Source organism: Diabrotica virgifera, chromosome 8 (assembly GCF_917563875.1).
Source record: "Diabrotica virgifera virgifera chromosome 8, PGI_DIABVI_V3a".
NCBI classification, from domain to species: Eukaryota; Metazoa; Arthropoda; class Insecta; order Coleoptera; family Chrysomelidae; genus Diabrotica; species Diabrotica virgifera.
Window position 1 is genome coordinate 196,372,157 of NC_065450.1, and position 22,644 is coordinate 196,394,800.

General features: G+C 31.9%; 1 protein-coding gene across 2 annotated transcripts in view; it reads left to right on the plus strand.

The window, feature by feature from the left end:
- The first annotated feature begins 1,157 nt into the window (after positions 1–1,157).
- The window catches only part of LOC114334531 (uncharacterized), a 94,246-nt gene continuing 72,759 nt past the window's right edge, over positions 1,158–22,644 (plus strand). Inside the window, exons 1-6 of one of the 2 annotated variants that reach the window (XM_050657351.1) lie at positions 1,158–1,258; positions 1,985–2,166; positions 8,017–8,175; positions 14,252–14,521; positions 16,810–17,082; positions 18,819–18,956. In XM_050657351.1, the coding sequence (XP_050513308.1) occupies positions 1,243–1,258; positions 1,985–2,166; positions 8,017–8,175; positions 14,252–14,521; positions 16,810–17,082; positions 18,819–18,956 (1,038 nt within the window). In that variant the 5' untranslated portion in view covers positions 1,158–1,242. Of the gene's footprint in view, positions 1,259–1,387; positions 1,547–1,984; positions 2,167–8,016; positions 8,176–14,251; positions 14,522–16,809; positions 17,083–18,818; positions 18,957–22,644 lie in introns of those variants that run through there. The other variant, XM_050657352.1, reaches the window with a different exon arrangement.

Sequence of the window (22,644 nt, forward strand, 5' to 3'; positions counted from 1 at the left end):
CTATTGATACATACAATCGGAAAAATGAAAAAATACCCATGAACGATCACATAAATCACTTATTTTGTATTTGCTGTCTTTTTCTAAATAAAAACGTTTGTTATAGAAAAAGATAGCAAATACAAAATAAGTGATTGATGTGATCGCTCATTTCATTCACAGTCATTTGTTTCGAGCTTCTGTCGATATGTCGTATCCGCTGTGAGCTCGTACGTAGAGGGGATATTTACAAATTCTCGAGCGCCAGTAGTGGCAAGTCTGTAAACGTTTACCGGAAATTTGACATAAATGTCAAAGTGATTAATGTAAAATTAAAATTAAAAACATTAATTATAAAAAATATTAGTTGGTCAAAGCTGTGGTATATATTTTTACCTTAAATATACTTACGTTTTAAATACTGAATTTAAGTTTTTTTAATGTTCCGTAATATGTAATTATAATTTAATCTAAAAATCTTAGCGCCATCTACACGATAATTGTGAAAGTATCCGAAGTAAGAAATTCATATTTTATCAATAGAACGTCAAAATGATTAGCAAAATCTTAAAAAAATCGATTACAATTTAATTAATTTTTTGCGTTGTAAATGTTAAGCGATAACAATTAAATAATAAATTTAAAAATTACCGGTGAAAGATAATTCCAGTAATCCGCTAGGAGCGCCACCAGCGAAGCTCAGAGCGTATAATCTGTATATATTATTAATATTATACACAGATTATAAAACATATGACAGAAGCTCGAAACAAATGACAATCGATGAAAAGCTCTTTAGGGCTTTTCATTCACAGTCATTTGTTTCGAGCTTCTGTCATATATCGTATAATCCGATGAAAAGCCCTATTCTTTCATTTTTCCGACCGTACGTAACTTGAAAGATTTAGCAAGTAACTTCATACTGTCGGTATGCCCGTACCTTATATTGTCGATTTTATAAAAAATCACTCTCAACATTCAACATTCTTCCCAATCGCGCCTAAAGAAGTATAACTTCAAAAATCAGATAAAAAATCAGATCTTCACAGACCTCAGAATGCCATAAAAATTGTATTAAAATCTGATAATTAAGTAAAAATCGGCAACACTGTGAATGCTAGACGCACACAGCCATCTGTTGACAATGTTTGTAACGATTCGACAGAAACGAAGTTTTGACAGATTGACATTAGGAGCCAGAGCCATCTATTATCGGTGAACGTTGTCAATTGGGAGAATTTTGCTTGTGAATATAAATGGTGGATGACGATCTATACAGGTATTTATAAAAATTATATTTATTTAGTTTTGTAACGTAAATTCGCAATTTAAAATACCATCTCCGGTTTACTCGGATCGTAAAAATTACGTTAATAGTATTTGCTTAGTGATTAGATCTTAAACCTATTTGTAATTCGAGGGAGAGACGGTCTTCTGGATGTGACCTTCTTCAACGTTATAGAAGTATTTTTCCGTGGATATAAGCGTGCATTTAAACTTATCTGTGCAGAAAATGTCTCAAGGAACATCCTACATTAGATTTATTCACGTAGTTCCATGAAAAAATGTGTGTAAGCTTGTGTGTTATACATTTTAAAGTCATAATAGCTTGCAGTACACAACTGTACATCCGAAACATTTCATTGCTTTGCCGTATCATTGTCCAAGTCAGCACTAATGTTTATCTTGTGATTGTCATTAGGACTAGAAACAGCATTAAGGAAAAAGTTTAATATCATAAAACCACTTTTTTATTTCAAGGCATGTATATTGTTGCTGTTGTACAGCAGAACCAGTGCTATGGCTATAATATCTAAGTGCCATGCCATGTGCCATATGAGTTGTCTATTTGTTTATTTACTTTTACTCTAGATTTGCTGAAAGTACATAAATAAGGGGAATACCATAGATCTGATTTACATAAACATTTCCTGTTCTTTCATTTTTATTATGTAGATGTAGGTACCTTCCTAGTTCCCAATAGTAAAATTAAACTTTTTTTTAGAGTATACTATGACAAATAGACAAACAAAGAAGGTTAAAAAGCCCTTGCAGACCACTTTGGGCAAAGCTCCAGGTCAAAATGAAAAAGAAGAAATGGATGTGTCTCACCTCAAACGACCTATAGAGACCAGTATTTACACCATACAAGAGATTATGAATTTATTGAAGAATGCTACAGAAGAGGTAAAGTTTTGTGAAATGTCTCTTCTCCAGCTTTTCACAGCTGTTTTTGTCCTCCACAGCACTCTATTCTCCCAGTTGCCATCTCTGAGATCTCTATCTATAATAGTATTTCCTATGTAAGTTTTTCCCAGTTCAGTATTCTTTTCGGCCACCTGTGCTCTGACCTTCTTTGTACATGCCTGTACCATTTCAGGGCTCTGTTTTCCAACTTTTTTTGTAATTGAGCATTCTACTTCCTTTCTGTTCCATATTTCCTCTATTCTTATTCTCTTCTCTCTGGTGATTTGTAGACATCCACTCATAAACTCCCAATTCAACAATTTTTTTTCATATTGTTGTCATTGGCCATATTTCTGCTCCATAAAGGGTAATATTCAGCACTATGCCCTGAAAGACCCTTTTTTGTTTTCTTTGGTTAAAGTGTTGTTCCACATAACTCCATGGAGTGCTTTCGTGGCTTGTTTTCCCCATGCTATTTTCATTTCTATATCTTTCATATAAGTACCATATAGGCTTATCATTGACCCTAAATTCTGCAATTCCTTGGATAGATTTAAAAACCATTTGTTGAGCATACAATAAATATAACTAGATGTTAATGATATAATTTCTATCAGCAATTTTTAAGCTTAAACTTTGTTTGTTTTTTAAATCGTAATGTTCTTTTTTTTCTTTTATCTTAATAGCTTTTTTATCCAATACATATTGTAATATTTGTTCTTTGTGTTGACACTGTTTATGTTTTTGCTTTTGTCCTTGTAATATTTTTTTTTGTAATAATCTTTTCTGAATTGGGCTTGCCCGTAAATAAATAAATACTTAAAAGTCTTAAGGCCATCGGTACATAATTCGCAAATATTTTACGGCTATCTCTACTTTTTCTGTCTTTTACACGGCAAATTACGTGTAGTAAAATTCTCACTGGTATGGATATGTAAACTTTACTTGACAATGTCATCATTAACTTTAAAGATGGCTTTTGAATGTTCTTGGATAACTGTTACTTGTATAATTAATTGCCTTACTTATTAATTCAGTTAATTAATATGATTATTTCATTCATAAGAGATTCTGACCAATAGAAAGCTACAGAAATAAAAATTAAAGTGATAATTTTTGATAATATCCCGTCGTCAAGTATATTACCTCAGATGCCCTTAGTTGCTACGAAAAAATACATTCAGTGACATTAATGACAATTATTGTTTTAAAAGTTATAAAAGTGATGACTTTCAACCGTCAAATATTTATAACAACTGTGTGTTTAATTGTACTAATTTGTACTTACATAAATAAATTACAATAAAATTTTGGTTTTGAACAGTTTTATTCATGAAATAATCGCAGCAAATTGCACTAGATCTCTAAAATTATTATCGAATTTTTGCCCTCGTGACACTTTGACATAATTTCACTCCCCTTCGGGTCTTGAAATTAAAACTGTCAAATTGTCACTCGGGAAAAATTCGATAATTTTAGAGCTCTTGTGCAATTACTACTGATAATTTTTTCACTAATTATGTATTCAGTGATTGTAATAATTTATCTACTGTACAACAAAAACTAATAATCAATCGAGAAAAGAGGAAAACTGATAAAGTTATTTTTTAATAATATATTGTTACTATGAAACGCTTACAATTTTGAACATCTTTAACAACAAAATACTTGGATCACTGAATATATCCTGGTGTATTCTCTGTTTTGGATCTTCCATAAATAATAAACAATAAATAACTTTTTATTAAGTTCACATCTTAAATCAATTATTTATCAAATACACTATCAATATTATTTAATCAACAACTCAAAATATTCCTGATGCCATGTCAAATATTTAAAATTGTCACTGACTGACAATATGCTGACAATATTCTATTCGACTGAGTGAGTTGTATGACAAAGATAGATATGGAAAATATTACCACGGACATTGTGTTCATTTTTTCCGAATCCTGAAAAAACCAATAAATATTTGTGAAAAATTTCAACGCAGAATGAAAGACTAAATTATTACCGAGGGCCGAAAGTTCCTTAGAATAAATAAACAGTTTATTTTGAATGAGATATTTGAAATTAAAAATCACACTAAATTTTCTCTTAGTTTTTCACCCCTGTAACTTATTAAAATAAACATTATAGAAGTTCTCAGGGACTTTCGGCCCTCGCTAATAACGTAATCTTTTATTCTGCGTTTAAATTTTTCAAAAATACTTATTACTTTTCTCAGTATTAAAAAAAAATGAATCCCATTTGAATAGCATTGCAGCAGAAACTACGTACCCATCCCCTTAAGTACAACTCTTAATCATCATCATCAGGGTTTTTCATTCCGGATGGAATGTTTTGCCACTCTTACTTAGAGCTCTCTGATTTGCTTATTACGGTGAATCACTCTGCATTCCACTTGTATGTTGTCAAAGTTTGTTGTATGACTTGGCTTTTCGACATGTACAACTCTTAATAGTCTCCTCTAAATTTAAGTTCAAATCTGCAACCTTGGATCCAATACAGAAGTATTCGGTCTTACTGTTCGTTGCAAGATATTTAGGATTTAATCAGATTTATCATTTAGTAAAGTACCTGTAAACTTTGAATATAATTTAAAATTGAACCTAATGTAACGAAAGACTAAGTGTGACTATTCGTTACAGCATTAATTTAAATGTTACGTGTACTCAGTGCTTCTATACGGAGTAGAAACGTGGACATTGAAGGCGGAAACTCTATCGAAACTTCATGCTTTTGAGCTATGGTTGTACAGAAGAATCCTGAAGATACCATGGACAGACAAAGTCACCAATTAAAAAGTACTATGGAGGATGAACACAACCTCAGATTTAGTCAACATCGTGAAGGGCCGTAAGCTGCAGTACTTGGGGCATATAATGAGAAATCAAGGCAGATACGAGCTACTCCAGTGCATTTTACAAGGTAAAATTGAAGGAAAAGGGCCCCAGGACGAAGAAGAATATCCTGGCTTGCTATCCTGAGAGTATGGTATAGAAAGACCTCAACACAACTATTCCGTATAGCAACTAACAAAGTCATCATAGCCAGAATGATCGCCAACGTTCGGAACAGACAGGCAGCCTAAGAAGAAGAAGAATTAGGGGAGTACAGTCATTTTGTGCTTGATATCGGCCCAGTCTCTTCCTTTAATTTTCTTATCATATATTCCAGGTCCTCCCTGTCTTGTGCAAAAATTACTTGGTCATCAGTGAAAAGTAATGAATGTTATATATTCTCTTGTACTGGTATGTCCATTGTTCTACATTTTCTATACCATCTTTCAGTGGCGGCTCGTGACCTCAGTATGCGGGTAGGCTACACATATACTTCGGGTAGGCGACAAAAAATATCCTACAGTTTGTAATACATTTTGAGCCGTCTTGCAATACTAAATGTAATCTATGAGCGCAACAATGTGTAAAAATTGCTTTTGGAGCATCTACTTTAATTTTTGATTGTAATCCGTTTAAAGAGCCAGCCATTACACGTGCACCATCGTAAAATTGAGCAATTAATTTATTTTTGTAATCATATGGCTCAAGCACGTTTGAAATTAAACTATATTCGCGGTGTGCAAGTACTTGGAAAGGGAAACGAGAAACGACCGTGCGCGAGTCGCGGAGAAATATTGCAACTATTTTAAATAATTCATATTGTCAATTGAAATTGTCAAATTGACGTATATTTCATACCTTCTGTCATTGACGCAGAAAAATTATATATTGCTCCACAATATTGATATGATATGCAATTATTATATAAAGGTAAATTTAATTAATTGTATTTTGCTTGCAGTACTGCATTTTAATAACTGATTTTATTTACTACATACAATTGTTTACGTATGCTAAACATAACCTGCATCTTATTTTTTCTTCTTATTATTTTTTTGGACTATGGTCTTGACAATTATCCAGCAACCAGGACTAATATAATTGGCCAATATAATTAAAAGTGCGAATAAAAGTACAGAGCGTAGAAATAGAGGTCGCTTTGCCGAACTTGCACGGTCCCAATAGAGCGTCTGCAGATCTATTATCGCTAACATCAAAAAACCCTAAAAATCTTTCTGTTACCTGACCAACTTTGTTAACAAAACGGATTGTTAAAGTACACTGTGATTTTTCGGTTATATCAGTAGTATCGTCAGCTAGTATAGAAAAAAATTTACTTTCATTAATTTCTGTTGAAATTTCATTTTTTACGTAATCGGCAAGACAATCTATTAAATCATTTTGTATTGTTTTTGACAAACCCGTGAACACCCCTTCTATTTTTTAACATGATCCTGGATTTCCTGATCGCGTTTAACTACTAAATTAAAAATTTCTTTAAAATTACCCATGTTTGAAGAATTATGGCTCTCATCACGACCGCGAAATGTAAGTTCTTGTTTTGCTAAAAGAATTGTAACATCAATTACTTCATCTTCTTCAATCTTTTTCAACTTCTTCATTATATATCTTATTAGATAGAGAAATATGTCCAGCGAAAGCACTGTCAGTAGTTTGTTTATTTTTTTCTAACTGTTTTAAATCTAAGCAATTGTTTAAATGTTCTTTCGAAGATTCATGTTTTTTTACACTAGCTGATAAATTTTTCAAATCTGAATATCCCTGACTCACCCAAACATTTGGCTTCAAATTTGAGAGCAACAGACAAGGCCAACAGAAAAGTGAATTTTTAAAATAACTTCCGCTTAGCCATTTATGATTTTCATGCCATATTGTTTTAAACGATCTCGAAAATGGTTGATTGTCTTTTGCTTATCTGTGGATAAAATTGTTAAATTTTGTAAAGGCCGGCCCATTGAAATAATTACTAATCTTTCTTGATTTTGGCGCCTTGAAATAGGCATCTCGATCAAACTGCATATTACATCGTTTAAAATATTCATATTCGATGACTAAAGTTTTTCCACCAATAAAACTAACACACCTACGTTTCAACAACGTCAAATATTACTTATTTTATTTATGTATCAAATAATAATTTACTATTCGAATAAATTGATAAGTTAACAATTAACCTCGCTTTAAATTTTTAATTATCTATATAATCTAATAACACATTATTCAGTTTTCATAAACAAATTTAAATTGTCCTACCTAGTTTTATTCAATACTTAACCTACTAATAACAGCCAAAATCAAAAAACAATTATTTTAAAACATTTCACAAGACACAAGAGAAGCAACTGATAAAATTTTGTAGGTCCGGCTATACGACTCTGTGCCTATCCGCCCGTTCAAAATCGTAGAATACGGTCGCTACGAGCAGACCTGCAGCAGGCCTGCTCGCGTAAACAGAGAGAGATCGCACGTCAATTCGGTGTTGGCGTCGTTCTATTTCAGGCTACGTTCCCGAGTGCCTGACCAAGGAGAATATAGAATCTATACAGTACTACTGATACTACAAGGAGCGTAAAATAATTATAACTACGGAGAAAATTTTTTGGATATTTTTAAAAATAATTTGGATAATTTTTGCTATTTTATTGTAGATATTATGTCAAAATTTATAAATTACAATTTTGAAATAAGTAATTTATATTAATAATTTATATTATTGTACTACATTTGAAGAGGGTAGGCGGCGCCTACCTTGCCTACCCCGACGGGCCGCCCCTGCCATCTTTTCAAAGCCTGATCAATGTATATTTATGTATGTTAAAAAGTGTAGGTGATAGACCACATCCCTGTTTGAGGCCTTTTGTTGTAATGATTGTTTTTGTTATTTGATTGTTTATCTTTATTTGCACCTGTGCTTCTTTATACAGTCTTTGTGTTATATTCACTCAAATTCCTCTACAATACAAATATACATTTATTCTTTTAGGTAAAAGAGTATATTACATATGAATGTGATATAATGTTTGAGTGCAGAATCTGCAGGAATATTTTTCGGAGTCTAGCCAATTTCATCTTGCACAAGAGGAATTATTGTCGTCTGAAATATAAGAGATTGGACACAAGTTGTAATGGTGACATTCTGCAGGTAAGAAATATCTTACAAATAGTTAGTAGAAAAGAATTTGTTATAAATGTAGTAATTTCATTTATTGCTTATTTACTTTAACACTCTCACCGCCAATAATGTTTTAAATTATTTCGTTGTGCACCAAAACTATACCACCTTTCTAAGTGAAACTCTGCAACTGTACATTCATGTTACACACTTGTCAATACAGGGTGTACATTAATGGTACACTTGGCGGTGATAGTAGTCCAGGGTAATAAGGATTTTCTCGGGACACTCAAAGATCCAGGTAGCTGACTACTTTTTTAGTTATTGTACACCTATAGGAAGAAAACCTACCTGTTTCCTGCCTAGAGTTCGCGCCCGGTTTTTAATTATTAACAATTTAGTGCAAAAATCGCGATTTTTTCGATTTTTTGCACTCCATTCAAAAACTGAATAGTTGACATAAAATTACAAAATTCAGTTTTTTAGAACATTGAAAAAGCTTCAAAATGCCGATTTTTGAAAGTTAAAAAGTTGATTTGTTGCTACGCAAACTGCAAAATAAGTGAAAATCGTTATTTCTTAATAACTTTTACTAAAACTACCTTATAACTTTAGTGTTTCACCCAAAGTTGGATATTGGGGTACTTAACAAACACTCGAAATTTGAAACTGATCCATTAATTAGTTTAAGAGTTATTCTATTTGTTTATCCCAGCGACCTTTATTTTGCAATAAGATAAGACAGAAAATAATGAAGATAGAGCAATTCTGAGTATGCCAAATGAAAGTAGAAGAGTGATAGTATCAAAATTATTAAAAAAAGATAAAAAAATGATTAACATAGTCAAAAATCGTAATGCCAAATTTTTAAAATTTTGTAGTTTATGAACATTTAGAATAACTTTAAAAATGTTGTCCGTAGAAACAATCCTATTATATATTCGAAAAGATAGTATTTTAACACGAATTTTCAAATAAAAAAATTTAGCCTGGGCTCATTTGGGACAAAGTTAGCCATATGTTTTTTTTAATTCACAGCTAATTTGTTTATAATAATTAAGGAATCTCATTAATGCCATTTTAAAGAAGGGGATTTGTATTTTTTCTTAAAAAATTTGCACAAACATTATACCTTCACAGCACCCTCTACGATTTTTCAAAAATGTAGTGCAAACGATTACTAGGGGGAACCTACAAATCCAGCGAGTTAAAATAACGAAAAAGCAATTTCAAACGAATATAATTTGCTGTATCTCCGGATCAACTCAATGGATTTTGATCTTTCTTTTTTTAATTGGTATGTAATTTTTACGTACATTACAAATATGCAATTTGTTTATAAATTTATTAATTAATAAACAGTCTAATGTGTTTAAACAATTCTTGAAAAAATATTTTTTTACAAAAATCTATTTTTTTCATCATAGTATTATTAATGATCACAGAAAAAGTTAAAGTACACTTTAATAAATAAATGATTTTTATTAGATAATTATTTATTTTGAAGATAATTTATTTATTAAAGTATATCTTAACTTTTTCTATGATTAATAGGGATAGTATGATTAAAATCATGGATTTTTGGGAAAAAATAATTTTTTTTTAATTGTTTAAACAAATTAGACTGTTTATTAATTAATAAATGTTTAGAAAAATTACATATTTGTAATGTACAGAAAAATTACATACGAATTAAAAAAAGAACGATCAAAATATATTCAGTAGATCCCGAGATATAGAAAATGATAGTAGTTTAAAGTTGCTGTTTTTAGTTTTTGCACTCGTGCATTTGTCGGCTCCCAGCTCCCCCTTCACTTACCACGACTGGTCACCAGTTAAACTACATTTTTAAAAATTTGAATAAAATACCAGCTTTTGTAATATGTAAAATGACTTTTTTACAGACAATATTTTTAAAGTTATTCTAAATGTTTTTAAACTACAAAATTTCACAAATTTGGCATTAGGATTTTTAACTATATTAGATAATCTTTTTATCGTTTTTTAGTACATTTTGATAGTACCAGCTTTCTACTTTCATTTGGCATACTCAGAATTGCCATATCTTCATTATTTTCTGTCTTATGTTATTGCAAAATAAAGGTCTCTGGGATAAACAATTAGAATAACTCTTAAACTAATTAATGGATCGGTCTCAAATTTTGAGGGTTTGTTAAGTACCCCAATACCCAACTTAGGGTGAAACATTAAAGTTCTAAGGTAGTTTTAGTAAAAGTTATTAACAAAAAACGATTTTCACTTTTTTTGCAGTTAATCAAAAGGAAAAAGAAAAGGCTAAGGAGAAATTGAACTAGAAAATGGAAATTTGATATTATACAGTGGAGTTATTGAAACAGAAAGAGCAGCAGGAAATGTAGGTTGTATAATACACACTAATAAAAGAACATTCTTGTGGAAATGGGAAGCTATACCAGAAAGAATAATGGTAGTTGAAGTTAAATATAATTGGAAAAACAAGAGCTTAATCTTCACTTATGGACTGAACGAGAATGACGAATTAGAACTGTACAATTCATAGATTCCTTAAGAAAAAACACTGAAAAATAAGCCAACGGTGGCAAATTTTCGAAAGATACCTCAAAATATAATGAATTTTGCGGTGGACATCAGAACTCATCATTGAATCATGGTAAACAAAAAATTCAAAAAGATTTTATTAGCTTATGAGTTTTTCGAGGTAACGCTGTTGAGTTTTTTAGTTTTATCTAATTTTGACTTTTTGATATCAATCAGAAACCTAAACAAAGAATTTTCTTTTGAAAAAAAAGGCGCAAATCAAAATATGTATTATTGTTAAACAAAAAATAAGCATAAAACAAAAATATCTCGACAGCGTTACCTCAAGGAATGTCTAAAGAAAATATATACATACAATATTGCAGGTGAGTTAGTCAAGTAGTTTTTGAGTTACAATGTCTACAGCCTGAAAATGTCGGTTTTGAGAAAAATCTTTTAAAGTATTGTCAACTTTTATTTTCAATTTATTTTTTTGTCTGTCAAATAGTAAAGTGATGCACACCGAAATATGTTTTTAAATCGCGGAGTAATTTACAAAAGAAAGTAAGAACAGCTGTTGACCGTTTCTCACTACGCTCAAGCGCGTTGGCACGAACTTGCTATAAAACGAGTCGAAGGTAGGGAGATAGTGTTAAATAGCCCTACCTTCGACTCGATTTGCAGCAGGTTCGCGCCAGCACGCTTGAACGTATTGAGCAACGGTCAACAGTGGTTTTTATTATCTTCTGTAAATTACTCCGCGATTCAAAAATATATTCCGGTGTGCATCATTTTACGATTTGAAAGACAAAAAAGAAATTAAAAATAAAACTTAAAACTATACTTTAAACGCGTTTTCCTCAAAACTCCTTTTTTCAAAGACTGTAGACATTGTAACTCAAAAACTACTTGACCGATCCACCAGGAATTTTGTATATATTTTCTTTAGACATTCCTTGAGGTAAAGCTGTCGAGATATTTTATGTCGTATGCTTATTTTTTGTTTAACAATAATAGATATCTTAATTTTTACCATTTTTTACAAAAAAATTCGTTGTTTTGACTTCTGAGTGGTATCAAAAAGTCAAAATTAGATAAAACTAAAAAAACTCGACAGTTTACCTCGAGAAACTCATAAACTAATAAAATCTTTTTGAATTTTTTGTTTACCATGATTCAATGATGAGTTCTGATGTCCACCGCAAAATTCATTATATTTTGAGGTGTCATTTAAAAATTTGCCACCGTTGGCTTATTTTTCAGTATTTTTCCTTGATTTTTTTTTAGATTAGTCGAGAAAATGAAGCATTTTGGCTCGCAATTTTTTCGTCATGCATGGATTTACTTGAAATTTTCACAGAAGGTAGGGAATAGTCCAAGGATCATTTTCTATATCATGCCGCTGTACGCTAAAACCTTGGGGGTGGTTTCCACCCCCATCTCAGGGGCGGGAATTTTTTATTACATTTTAACTATGTAAATCGATGTAAAAAGTAATTATAAGAAAAAAATGTTTTTTACATTTTATTCGTAAAACTAATATTTTTCGAGTTAATCGCGCTTGAAAGTAACAGTTTTTCGATGAAAAAATCGACTTTTAGAGGGTTTTTTGAGAATACCTCGAAAAATATGCATTTAATCAAAAAAGCTGTAGATATCAAAATTGTATCTTTTAGTAACATAAACCAAATTATTTTTCAGTAATATCGCTAAGACCAATACAAACCGAGATACAGCATGTTAACAGTTAGCTTTTTTCGTCAAATGCATAATTTGAAATATTCAAAGTAAAATAACGGAAAAACTTTTCATTTTTCGAGGAAAACTTAAATAATCTTTTTTCAAGTATACAGTTAGGCCTTTCGAAAAAAATATAATAAAAAGTTTCTAGTCTGAAAATTAAGCTACTTATGATCAAAAAAGGTCGATACCTGCTTTTCTCTATGAAAAAATCAGTGAAAACAACCCCCTAACTACCCTCTTGATTAAAAATTGGTCTTCACCTTTCTGTAATTCCTTTTATATTTGTATTATCAATACACCCAAGAAATTTGACTTATTTAAAAGGCTTAATTTAAAAAAAATGGAGTTTAAAGAAAAATTATTTTTTTGGAATTTCCCATTTTTCACCTTTTACTTCAAAATATCTCCGAAAATACTGGAGATACGAAATAAAATATAAAGTACTAAATTGTAGCTTCTTTAATAACTAAAATTCCCCTGTGCATAGATTTTCCTTAAAGTGAACCGTTAGCGAGATATAGCTGTTTAAAACCTCTATTTACGAGCAAACACCTCCTTATTCGAGCCCTTTAAACCCACCCTAATTAAAAACTGAGGGATCTTACGGAATTTAGTTTACAGTCTTATAACTCTTTAAAAATCCTACAAAGTCATTTTTGAAAAAACTTTTCACCGCCAAAAATGAAGGAGCTATGTTTATAAAACGAATTTTTTTTTTCGAAAAATTCGGATAGTCCTCTTATGGATAATTTTCAATGTATGTATAATACCACAGAACCGGTTCGTATACGAAAAGATGACTAAAAAAACTATTTGTATTTGTACATTTGTAAATTCGTATTTTTGTGTAAATAAATGTTTTTGTAATTCTTTAATTCTACTTTTTTTTCTGTATAGACCTACTAAAATATCTACTTATAAAAACTGTAATGTTATTAAGGGTGGTTTTGAAGGGTTGAAATATTATGATATTATATCCTAAAGTATAAAACAATCATTATTTAACCAATCAAAACCAAATTTTACCCATATTAAAGTTTACAATTTTTTTATATAATTTTTGACAATAAGGGGTAGTTTACACCCCCAAAAAATAATCAACGCCCTTAAGCATGATATAGAATATGAAGTACAGGGTGAGATGATCCTAATTCCAGATTTTTATGTAAATCGATGCAAGCCGAAATTATTCTTTTGGATAAGTAATTTTTTTATATACAGCTCCAACAAGGGTGGTTTTAAGGCTCGAAATATTACGATAGTATATCTTAAAGCATAAAACATTCATTATGTAACTAATAAGAACCAAATGTTGACAATATTAAAGTTTAAAATGTTATTTTATAATTTTTTACAATTAGGGGTAGTTTTCACCCTTACAAAACCAAAAGCGTACAACGGCTCAATATAGAAAATGAACTAGAGGGTGTAATGAGCCTAATTCCAAATTTTTGTACAAATCGATGCTGGACGATAAAATTGCGAGGTTTTGCCATTTTTTCAGCTTCATTTCCTCGACTACTTGAGTAATCTATGAATTGTACTGAATATGCCTATTTAATTTGTTTGGAATATTGATTTCAACCCCTTCGCCCCCCCTAAAAATATTTGTCTATGTATGAAATTTAATAAAAAAATTGTTTCATCCGGCAAGCTGGGTACATTTTGACCTCCTATTCGGATCTTAGAGTATTAGTAGAGATGATAATATGAATGAGTTTGATGAAAATGATCATGATCAAACAATTCAATTTGGTTATCTTCAGAGCTGTTCTTTGCCTTATCTTTTATTCTTTTTGTTTCATTATTATTCTGCTTATCAGTATAATACTGATTATTTCTGCAGGATCGAGTGCCACCTCCTGAGCCCCCTGAAGATAGAACTGCAGTTAGAGGCTTGGTACCCGTTATAGAAAAATTGAAGGAGCAGCAGGAAGTAAAACAACTCACTGAGGAGCTCTTAGTTGCTGATTTGTCAGCTGAAAAGAAGAGCGAAGATGATGTTCCCCACACAATTTTGGGTAGCAGTGTCTTATTGCAGAATATAGTCACTAACAATGCAGCAGTTTTTCAAACTGTATTGAGCAGTGATAAACCAGAATCCATGAGGAATGAGGTAAGCATAAATGAATATTATTTGATGTATTTATTCATTGTAGTGTTAGGCTATGTATTTTAGATTAGAAAAGAACTACAACTTTAACGGGGTTTTAATGTTTCATATAGTCAATAAACCTCTAAATATGAAAAAACCGCGAAGTGCTACCATTTAGAGGGGTGCGTTTTTGAGAAAGGGGTGAATTAGTCCCTAGGCACAGGGCGAGTTCTATGAACTGTTTGGTACAAACACGTCTGCAGGAAAATTGTTCCAGGTTAAATTTACTTTCGAAATATCACATTTTAAAGTCAAAAATATTTTTTTTACAAAAATATATTCGAAAGAAAAGCACGAAAAAAACACAAAGATAGCAATTTTGTTTTCTGCCCCACAACTTTTTTCCACGGGGATATAGGTATAGGCATTATTTTACAGAAAAAAAAACTTCCATCCTTCCTCTTTAAAATAATGTTTAGTAGAAGTCTTTATGATTTATAGTTTCCAAAATATGATTTTTCAAAGTTCGCCACTCACAGCGATTTTGGCCCATTTTTCTTGTTACTTCTCAAACATTGGTCTGTAACTTTTTTCTACGTAGCTTTAGGTGTATGTACATTTAATAGGAAGAAAAGTCAATTACCTTTAAGATGGTCTATTGTAGAAGGCTGTATGACCATTTTTAAGAAAGATATGGTTATTCAAAATTTTATACTTTTAATGATTTTTGATATATTTTTAAATTTTTCATTATAATTTTTTTATTGTATATTTAGGTATATACATTGTACAATAAAAAAAGAAAGCTTATTTTCTTTACTTTAAAATGGTTTATTGTAAAACATTCTAGGACTATTTTTAAACAAAATATGCTTTTTCAAAATGTGACATATACACATGCAATAGGTCCCAATAAGTTGGGACCATATGGAAAACTTTTTTAATATTAACTTTATTAAAAAATTATTCTTTATAAAATGCTCTGCATAGCCTGAAACCTAAGATGCAATCATCAGATATAAAATTGTATCAATAGTCTACGAGGTATGTTAAAAAATATGAATCTCGCTCAAGAGTAAAGTACCTTTATATTTCACAATATCGAACAATATTATTAGGAAAAGATATTTGGAGTTAAAAATTATGTTATAATATGTAATTATATTCTTCTAATTCAAAGAAATATAGAAAATTTTAAATTTTTCTCAAATTACGGATACCCTTGTATATCCTACTCTGTTTAAAAATAGTCCTAGAATTTTTTGCAATACACCATTTTAGAGTAAAGAAAATAAGCTTTTTTTATTCCACAATATAAATACCTAAATGTACAAGAAAAAAAGTCATAATGAGAAATTTAAAAAATAATCATTAAAAATATCAAAAATCACTAAAAGTATAAAAAAGCATACTTTGAAAAAGCATAACTTGCTTAAAAAGAGCCGTATAACCTTATACAATAGACCATTTTAAAGGTAATTGACTTCTATTTCTACTAAATATACCATTGCATATATCCCTAGAAATGCGTAGAAAAAAGTTACAGAACAATGTTTGCGAAATAATGGAGAAAATGGCACAAAAATGCTGTGAGCGGTCAAATTTAAAAAATCCTATTTCGGAAACTATAAATCCTAGAGACTTCTACCAAAATTAATTTTAAAGAGGAAGGATAGAAGTTATTTTTCGCTGAAGCAATGCCTATACCTATATCCCTGTGGAAAAAAGTTATGGTACAAAAAACACAATGGCTTTCTTTCGTGTTTTTTTCTTGCTTTTCTTTCGAATATATTTTTGTACAAAAAAAATATTTTTGACTTTAAAATGTGATATTTCGATAGTAAATTTAGCCTGGAACAATTTTCCTGTAGATGTGTTTGTACCAAAAGTGCATAGAACTCACCCGTAATTTACCCTGTGCCTAGGGACTAATTCACCCCTTTCTGAAAAACGGACCCATCTAAATGGTAGCACTCCGCGGTTTTTTCAAATTTAGAGGTCCTTTGACCATATGAGACAATAAAACCCCGTTAACGTTGTAGTTCCTTTTAGCTCTCTTATTTTGAACATAATCAATAGCCTATGTTTTGTGTGGAAAGTAGTGTAGTTTATTTTATTACATAAGAGTGACAGATGCAGAATGGAAGGAGAGAAAAGGAATGGAAGGAGTAGTAGTCTATTGTATGGGAATTAGAATAGTTGATTTTGTGATAACATGATGGGAGGAAAGGGATTTGCTTGTAGTCATATTTTTGGATGTCTTTTATGTTGTAATAAGTAATGCGACCTGCCAAATTCTTTATCTTTAGGTGATGGAACTGCACGGGATTCTGGAGAGTGATAAGGTTGTTTTAGGGCCAGATGGTAAAGTCTGCAATTTCAAAACCAACCAGATCAATGCCAAGCCAGTAATCCCTCCCTCGAGGTTTAGCTGTAGTAAGTGTAATGGAAAATTCTCTACCAGAAAAACTCTTAGTTTCCACTTGAAGAACAAACACAATGATAGCAGAACAGTCTATGTTTGTCCAGATTGTAAGGAAACTTTTGCCAACACTTGGTCCGTGTTCAGACATCTCTACAAGGTATACGCAAAAAAATTGCTACACATTTACAACAGACAACTGTTACCATTTGTATTTTATCATTTTGTCTCATATATGAATCACAATTTATAGGAATAATTTGAAATGATCCAAAAAGGAAATACGTACCAAAATACTTTATACTTTTGAATTTTAGTACGCTCACATAGTCCATGTGGTGAGACCGCTCCCGTCTGAAAAACATTTCTAATTCGGTTTCTCTGCGGATTCATATTCAAAAATGTCCCCTTTAAACAAATCTGAAGGGTGCCGGACGGAAGTTTTGGGCAGAAATTGTTTAAACAATTTTTTTAAACAAATACCTGAGATCACTTTTTATTGCTCCAAAAAATATATTTTTAGGTTTTTTGGGTCATTCTAAACAAGAAAGGTATCTTATCATTTTTCTCAAAAATTGACAGTTTTCGAGTTAGAGGCGAATTAAAAGCTAAAAAATGCGAAAATACGCATTTTCAAGGCTTAAAAACTCATATTTAAATTGGTATTTTTAATGGTGCCAATAACTTGGATTAAAGTTTAAACATTCCTTTTCAAGATTCCGAAGAGTGACAAGTCTAACTTCAATTTAGACCGTAGTTTTTTAATTGTTAATTATGCGTGTCCATCCAGTATTTTTGCAGGTGCGGCGCGCTCTCTTTCAAAAATCTCCTATTTTCCTCCGAAAAATATTTTTTCTAGATTCTTTGGGACGTTCTAAATAAAATGTTTCTTGACATTCTTCTCAAAAGTTAATAGTTATAAGCGATTTAAAATCCGAAAAATGACAAAAAAACACATTTTCGCATTTTAAATCGCTTATAACTTTAAAACTAGTAACTTTTGCGAAAAATGTCAAGAAATATTTTATTTAGAACGTCCCAAAGAATCTAGAAAAAATATTTTTCGGGGGAAAATGGAGATTTTTGAAAGAGAGCGCGCCGCACCGGCCTAAAAATCGGATGGACATGCATAATTAACAATTAAAAAACTACGGTCTAAATTGAAGTTAGACCCGATCACTCTTCGGAATCTTGAAAATGAATGCTTAAACTTTAATCCAAGTTATTGGCACCCTTAAAAATACTAATTTAAATATGAGTTTTTAAGCCTCGAAAATGCGTATTTTCGCATTTTTTAGATTTTAAATCGCCTATAACTCGAAAACTGTCAATTTTTGAGAAAAATCACAAGATACCTTTCTTGTTTAGAATGACCCAAAAAACCTAAATATATTTTTTGGAGCAATAAAAGGTGATATGTACTATGTATTTGTTTTAAAAAATTGTTTAAACAATTTTTTCCCAAAAATTCCGTCCGGTACCCTTCAGATTTGTTTAAAGGGGACGTTTTTGAATATGAATCCGCAGAGAAACCGAATTAGAAATGTTTTTCAGACGGGAGCGGTCTCACCACATGGACTAACAGCACTGATAATGATTTTTAGTTGTCTGTCAATCATTTCCACACTATTTTGCTATTCAGATCTTTCATTTGGAAGCAAAAGTAATCCTTCTATATTGACCCATTTTTTTGCTTTATCTGTGTACTTGTTCGCTGGTCTAGTACGTCACCTATTAGTTTAAATTAATTTACATAACATTACCTAAATCCAAGACTCTCATTTTGATCTTGACAATAAAATATAGGCTTCATTATTGAAACATCTTACAGAAACACGAATATTCACCTGTAAGCTAGTTTGGTTTGTCTCCAGTCAAAATTAAATATTGTTTTAGGTTCATAGGAAGTCTTCTTCTCAAGTTAAAAAATTGAGAGATCAAATTTCGAACAATGTCATTAGAAAAGACCAAGAGACGCAGAAGAAGGTACAAAAGAAAGTTACCAACACTGAAAAACCAGACGAAGAGAATCAGGTAAGATATAGATCTTTTTTCTTGCAAAGTAATATAATTTCATACAATGCGATGCATTATTGCCAACTTTGATCCTCGATCATCTTTCATAAGAAAAACAGTGTTTAATTGTTTCATTAAACTTTTTTCTGGTCCCTTGCCTTTTCTCTGCAATCTGTCACGCCTATTTCAGACAAGTTTTGCTTTACTACTTCCAACCATTCCTTCTTTGAATGTCCTCTTCTTTTTACCCCATTTCTCTCTCCTGTACTGTTTTGACATTTTGTTTCTCTGTCATTCATATAATGGACCAAGCTATCTACTTCTTTGGCCTTGTATTTTTGCCATAATTTTTGGCTTTCCTAACATCTTCATTATTAGGTACTTTTTTTATTTATCTTCTGCAAATATTCTCTAGTGTCTATATTTCTCCAAAAGTATTTCTGGGTCCCTTTCTTTCTCAGATCTCTACTTTCTTTTCTTTCTGCTGGTTAATGATCCACGTTTCGCTAGCATCACTGTGGGTCTGATTATGTCTCGTAGTTTCGTCTCAAGTTTAGGTTGACACATTTTTTGCTTTCAGTATTTTTCCTGAGTTCGTTATGGTTACTTCTAAGTACAGTGGAACCCCGATAAGTCGGCCCCCGATAACTTGGAAGTCCGGCTAACCCGGACCGATTTTTATCAGACAAACATTTCAACAATAAAAATGTATGTAATATAATATTTGAGAGATAATGGGTAGTTGTGTAATTTGAACTACATATACGATAGTAAAAATGACTCATGGCACACGACGTTCAGCCCCGGCGCAAATTGATCCTAAGCGAACACAACCTGGCACCGGCGAGTTGCGTAGAGAGTTCTGCGCATCCTAATATCAGTGAATACAGTGCCAGGTCTAGCTTGCAAACGTTTGTCATCGGAACACAATTTTCTGGTGTCGTGGGACGCGTGACTCAATTCTCACTTGTGGTTTTGTTTTCGAGATGGACTTAGAAAAGCTAATAGAACTCGTTCGGAATTACTATTATTATAAACAACACTGATTGTGATTGGATTGTCGTTGCAAAAACTGCTTACCTATTACATATATTTATATCTCGTCTACATATTTTATTTTTAAGCATGAACAAGCCCGGTATGATGACACATTTTATTTGAGGGTAATGCGATATTCACAGATATGCTTAACGGTTTTTAATAATGAATCATTTTTAATGATAATGTTGTGTAGATTTAAGAAATGAATGATGTTTACAAAATTTTTATACCTATAGAAAAGGGATTACGACATCATTTGTGACATTGTATTTCTAGGCCTGGATCCCGCGTACCAACAAAAAGTTGATTAATAGCAAGCTGAAAATTTGTCAATAGCTTAACGGTGTCTCGTCAGACAAACTTTGATGTACGGGAACACTGAAACAGGGGAAGTTTTAATTGTGGAACAGGTTAAAAATTTGGAACGTCATACTACGAAAACGTCCCATGTATTTTGTCGGACAGAACTTCCAATTGATTTGTTACCCTTTCATTAAACTCTCATGCAAAAATCAGACTGGTATTTATCACCAACTGGGCATTTTAATAAATCCGACAAGAGAACATGTCAAATGACAGGAATTATGACAAGTGATAAATAGCAGTCTAATTTTAGCATGAGAGTTTAATGAAAGGGTAAGAAATCAACTGGAAGTTCTGTCCGATAAAATACGTGGGAAGTTTTTGTAGTCTGACATTCAAAATCTTTAACCTGTTCCACAATTAAAACTACCCCTGTTCCAGTGTTCCCATACATTAAAGTTTGTCCGACTAGACACCGTTACGCTATTAACAAATTTTCAGCTTGCTATTAATCAACCTTTTTTGTTACGCGGGATCCGGACCTATTCGTTTTAAGTAACCTTTTTCTTTTCTAATAATGTGTTCTTGTAAAGGCATATCTGTTATCGCCGTTTATTTTGTCTACGAGTAGGTACCTAATAAAGTTATCAGAATTTTAATGACAAAGCGGTGTTGGGTTTTGATTATATTGTACTAATATTTATTTATCACAGTAAATTGTACTTACCATTCGTATTAAGTTCATTTCCAATTTTCGCCCATACTTCGTCTTTAAGTTTCGTCCTCATGTAATCCTTGTGGCTGGTATCATATACAATGGATATATTTCGTGTTGATTTCGATATTACCATAAATTTAGTTTTCTTTATGTTCAGAGATAGTCCATATTCTTCGCTGCAGTCTGCTATCTTATTCACCAATGTCTGTAGCTCTTCAAGTGTTTCTGCGATCAGAACGGTATCGTCGGCAAATCTCAGATTGTTTAATCTAACACCATTTATTTTAATACCTATGGATTGCTCAGAGAGTGTTCTATTCTCAAACAGGGTTGGTGACAGTATACACCCTTGTCTCACACCTCGCTTTATTTCAATTTATTCAGTGGTATTATTTTCTACTCTCACTACTGCTTTCTGATTATAGTACATATTTGCTATTAGTCGGATATCTCGTTTATCTAAATTCTTTTCTGCCAGGAGTCTGATTAGATGATCATGCCGCACTTTATCAAAGGCCTTGTTATAATCTATGAAACACATCAGATACAGATACATCAGTATTTTGTAATCAGTATTTGTACTCAGTATCTACCACTGAGACCCGGTATCAAAAGTAACCGTTACACGTCCGCACTGATTTTGCCCGTCCCTATATTCGTTGCAGAGAATGCCAACGGTTGGGTCTTGTTGTGATCAATATGCGGTGCGCTAGAAAAATAACTGCACGGGTCACCCGTCCCGCCGGCGCAGGTTGTGACTCGCTTAGGTTCAATTTGCGCCGGGGTTCATTGTCGTCTTATCGGAAACAACAGGCACCTGTAGTATCCTTTATTTATTTCAAACTGTCTTAGCATTGTTTAAAAAAAACTAAAAGACTATTAAAAATTTCTTTTTTAAACTGGTCTTAGTCTTCTCTGTTATTAAATAACATAACATGGTTGCGATTGAGACCGTATTGTGTGTAGTAAAGTCGTATTGTTCACTTCGGTTCTGTAATCATTCGAAAATCTATTCTGATTTTGTGTTTGCGTGTTTTTTTGTCTACGTAATGGCAACAAAACGTAAAAATGTTGTAGTGACAATGGAAAAGGAACTAGAAGCATTAGGTAGAATTGATAAAGGCGTAATTGATACGTAATTTAGATGTGTACTGTGCATATATATTTCATGTTATTTCAATTATAACGGAGTGTATCTGTAAGTATACCGTATTTTATTAATTTTTACCATTTTCTCCGGCTAACCCGGATCGGCCGCGGTCCCGATTAATCCGAGTAACGAGGTTCCACTCTATGTACAAGCCTTAGCGATTTCTTACTTTGCACAAAATGAGACAAAAATGGCCAGAATGGACCTTAGCGATTTCTATGTGATTTTACATGGGAAAATAGCTATAAAACGTGCTACCCTTTTACTTTCTTCTTTCTGCAAATTCTTTTAACTTCTCTTCTTCTAGCCACATAGTTTTCGATCGTTTTTGGGTATTTCCTCTTTTCGTTTGTACCTTTGCCCTGTTTCTTCTTGCCAAAGAGCATTCTTACATTCTTCATCGAACTAGTTATGACGTCTCTTTATATGCACTCTTCCTATACGCTTTTCCGTGGCTTCTGACATAGCTGTGAATGATCTGCCATTCTTCTTCT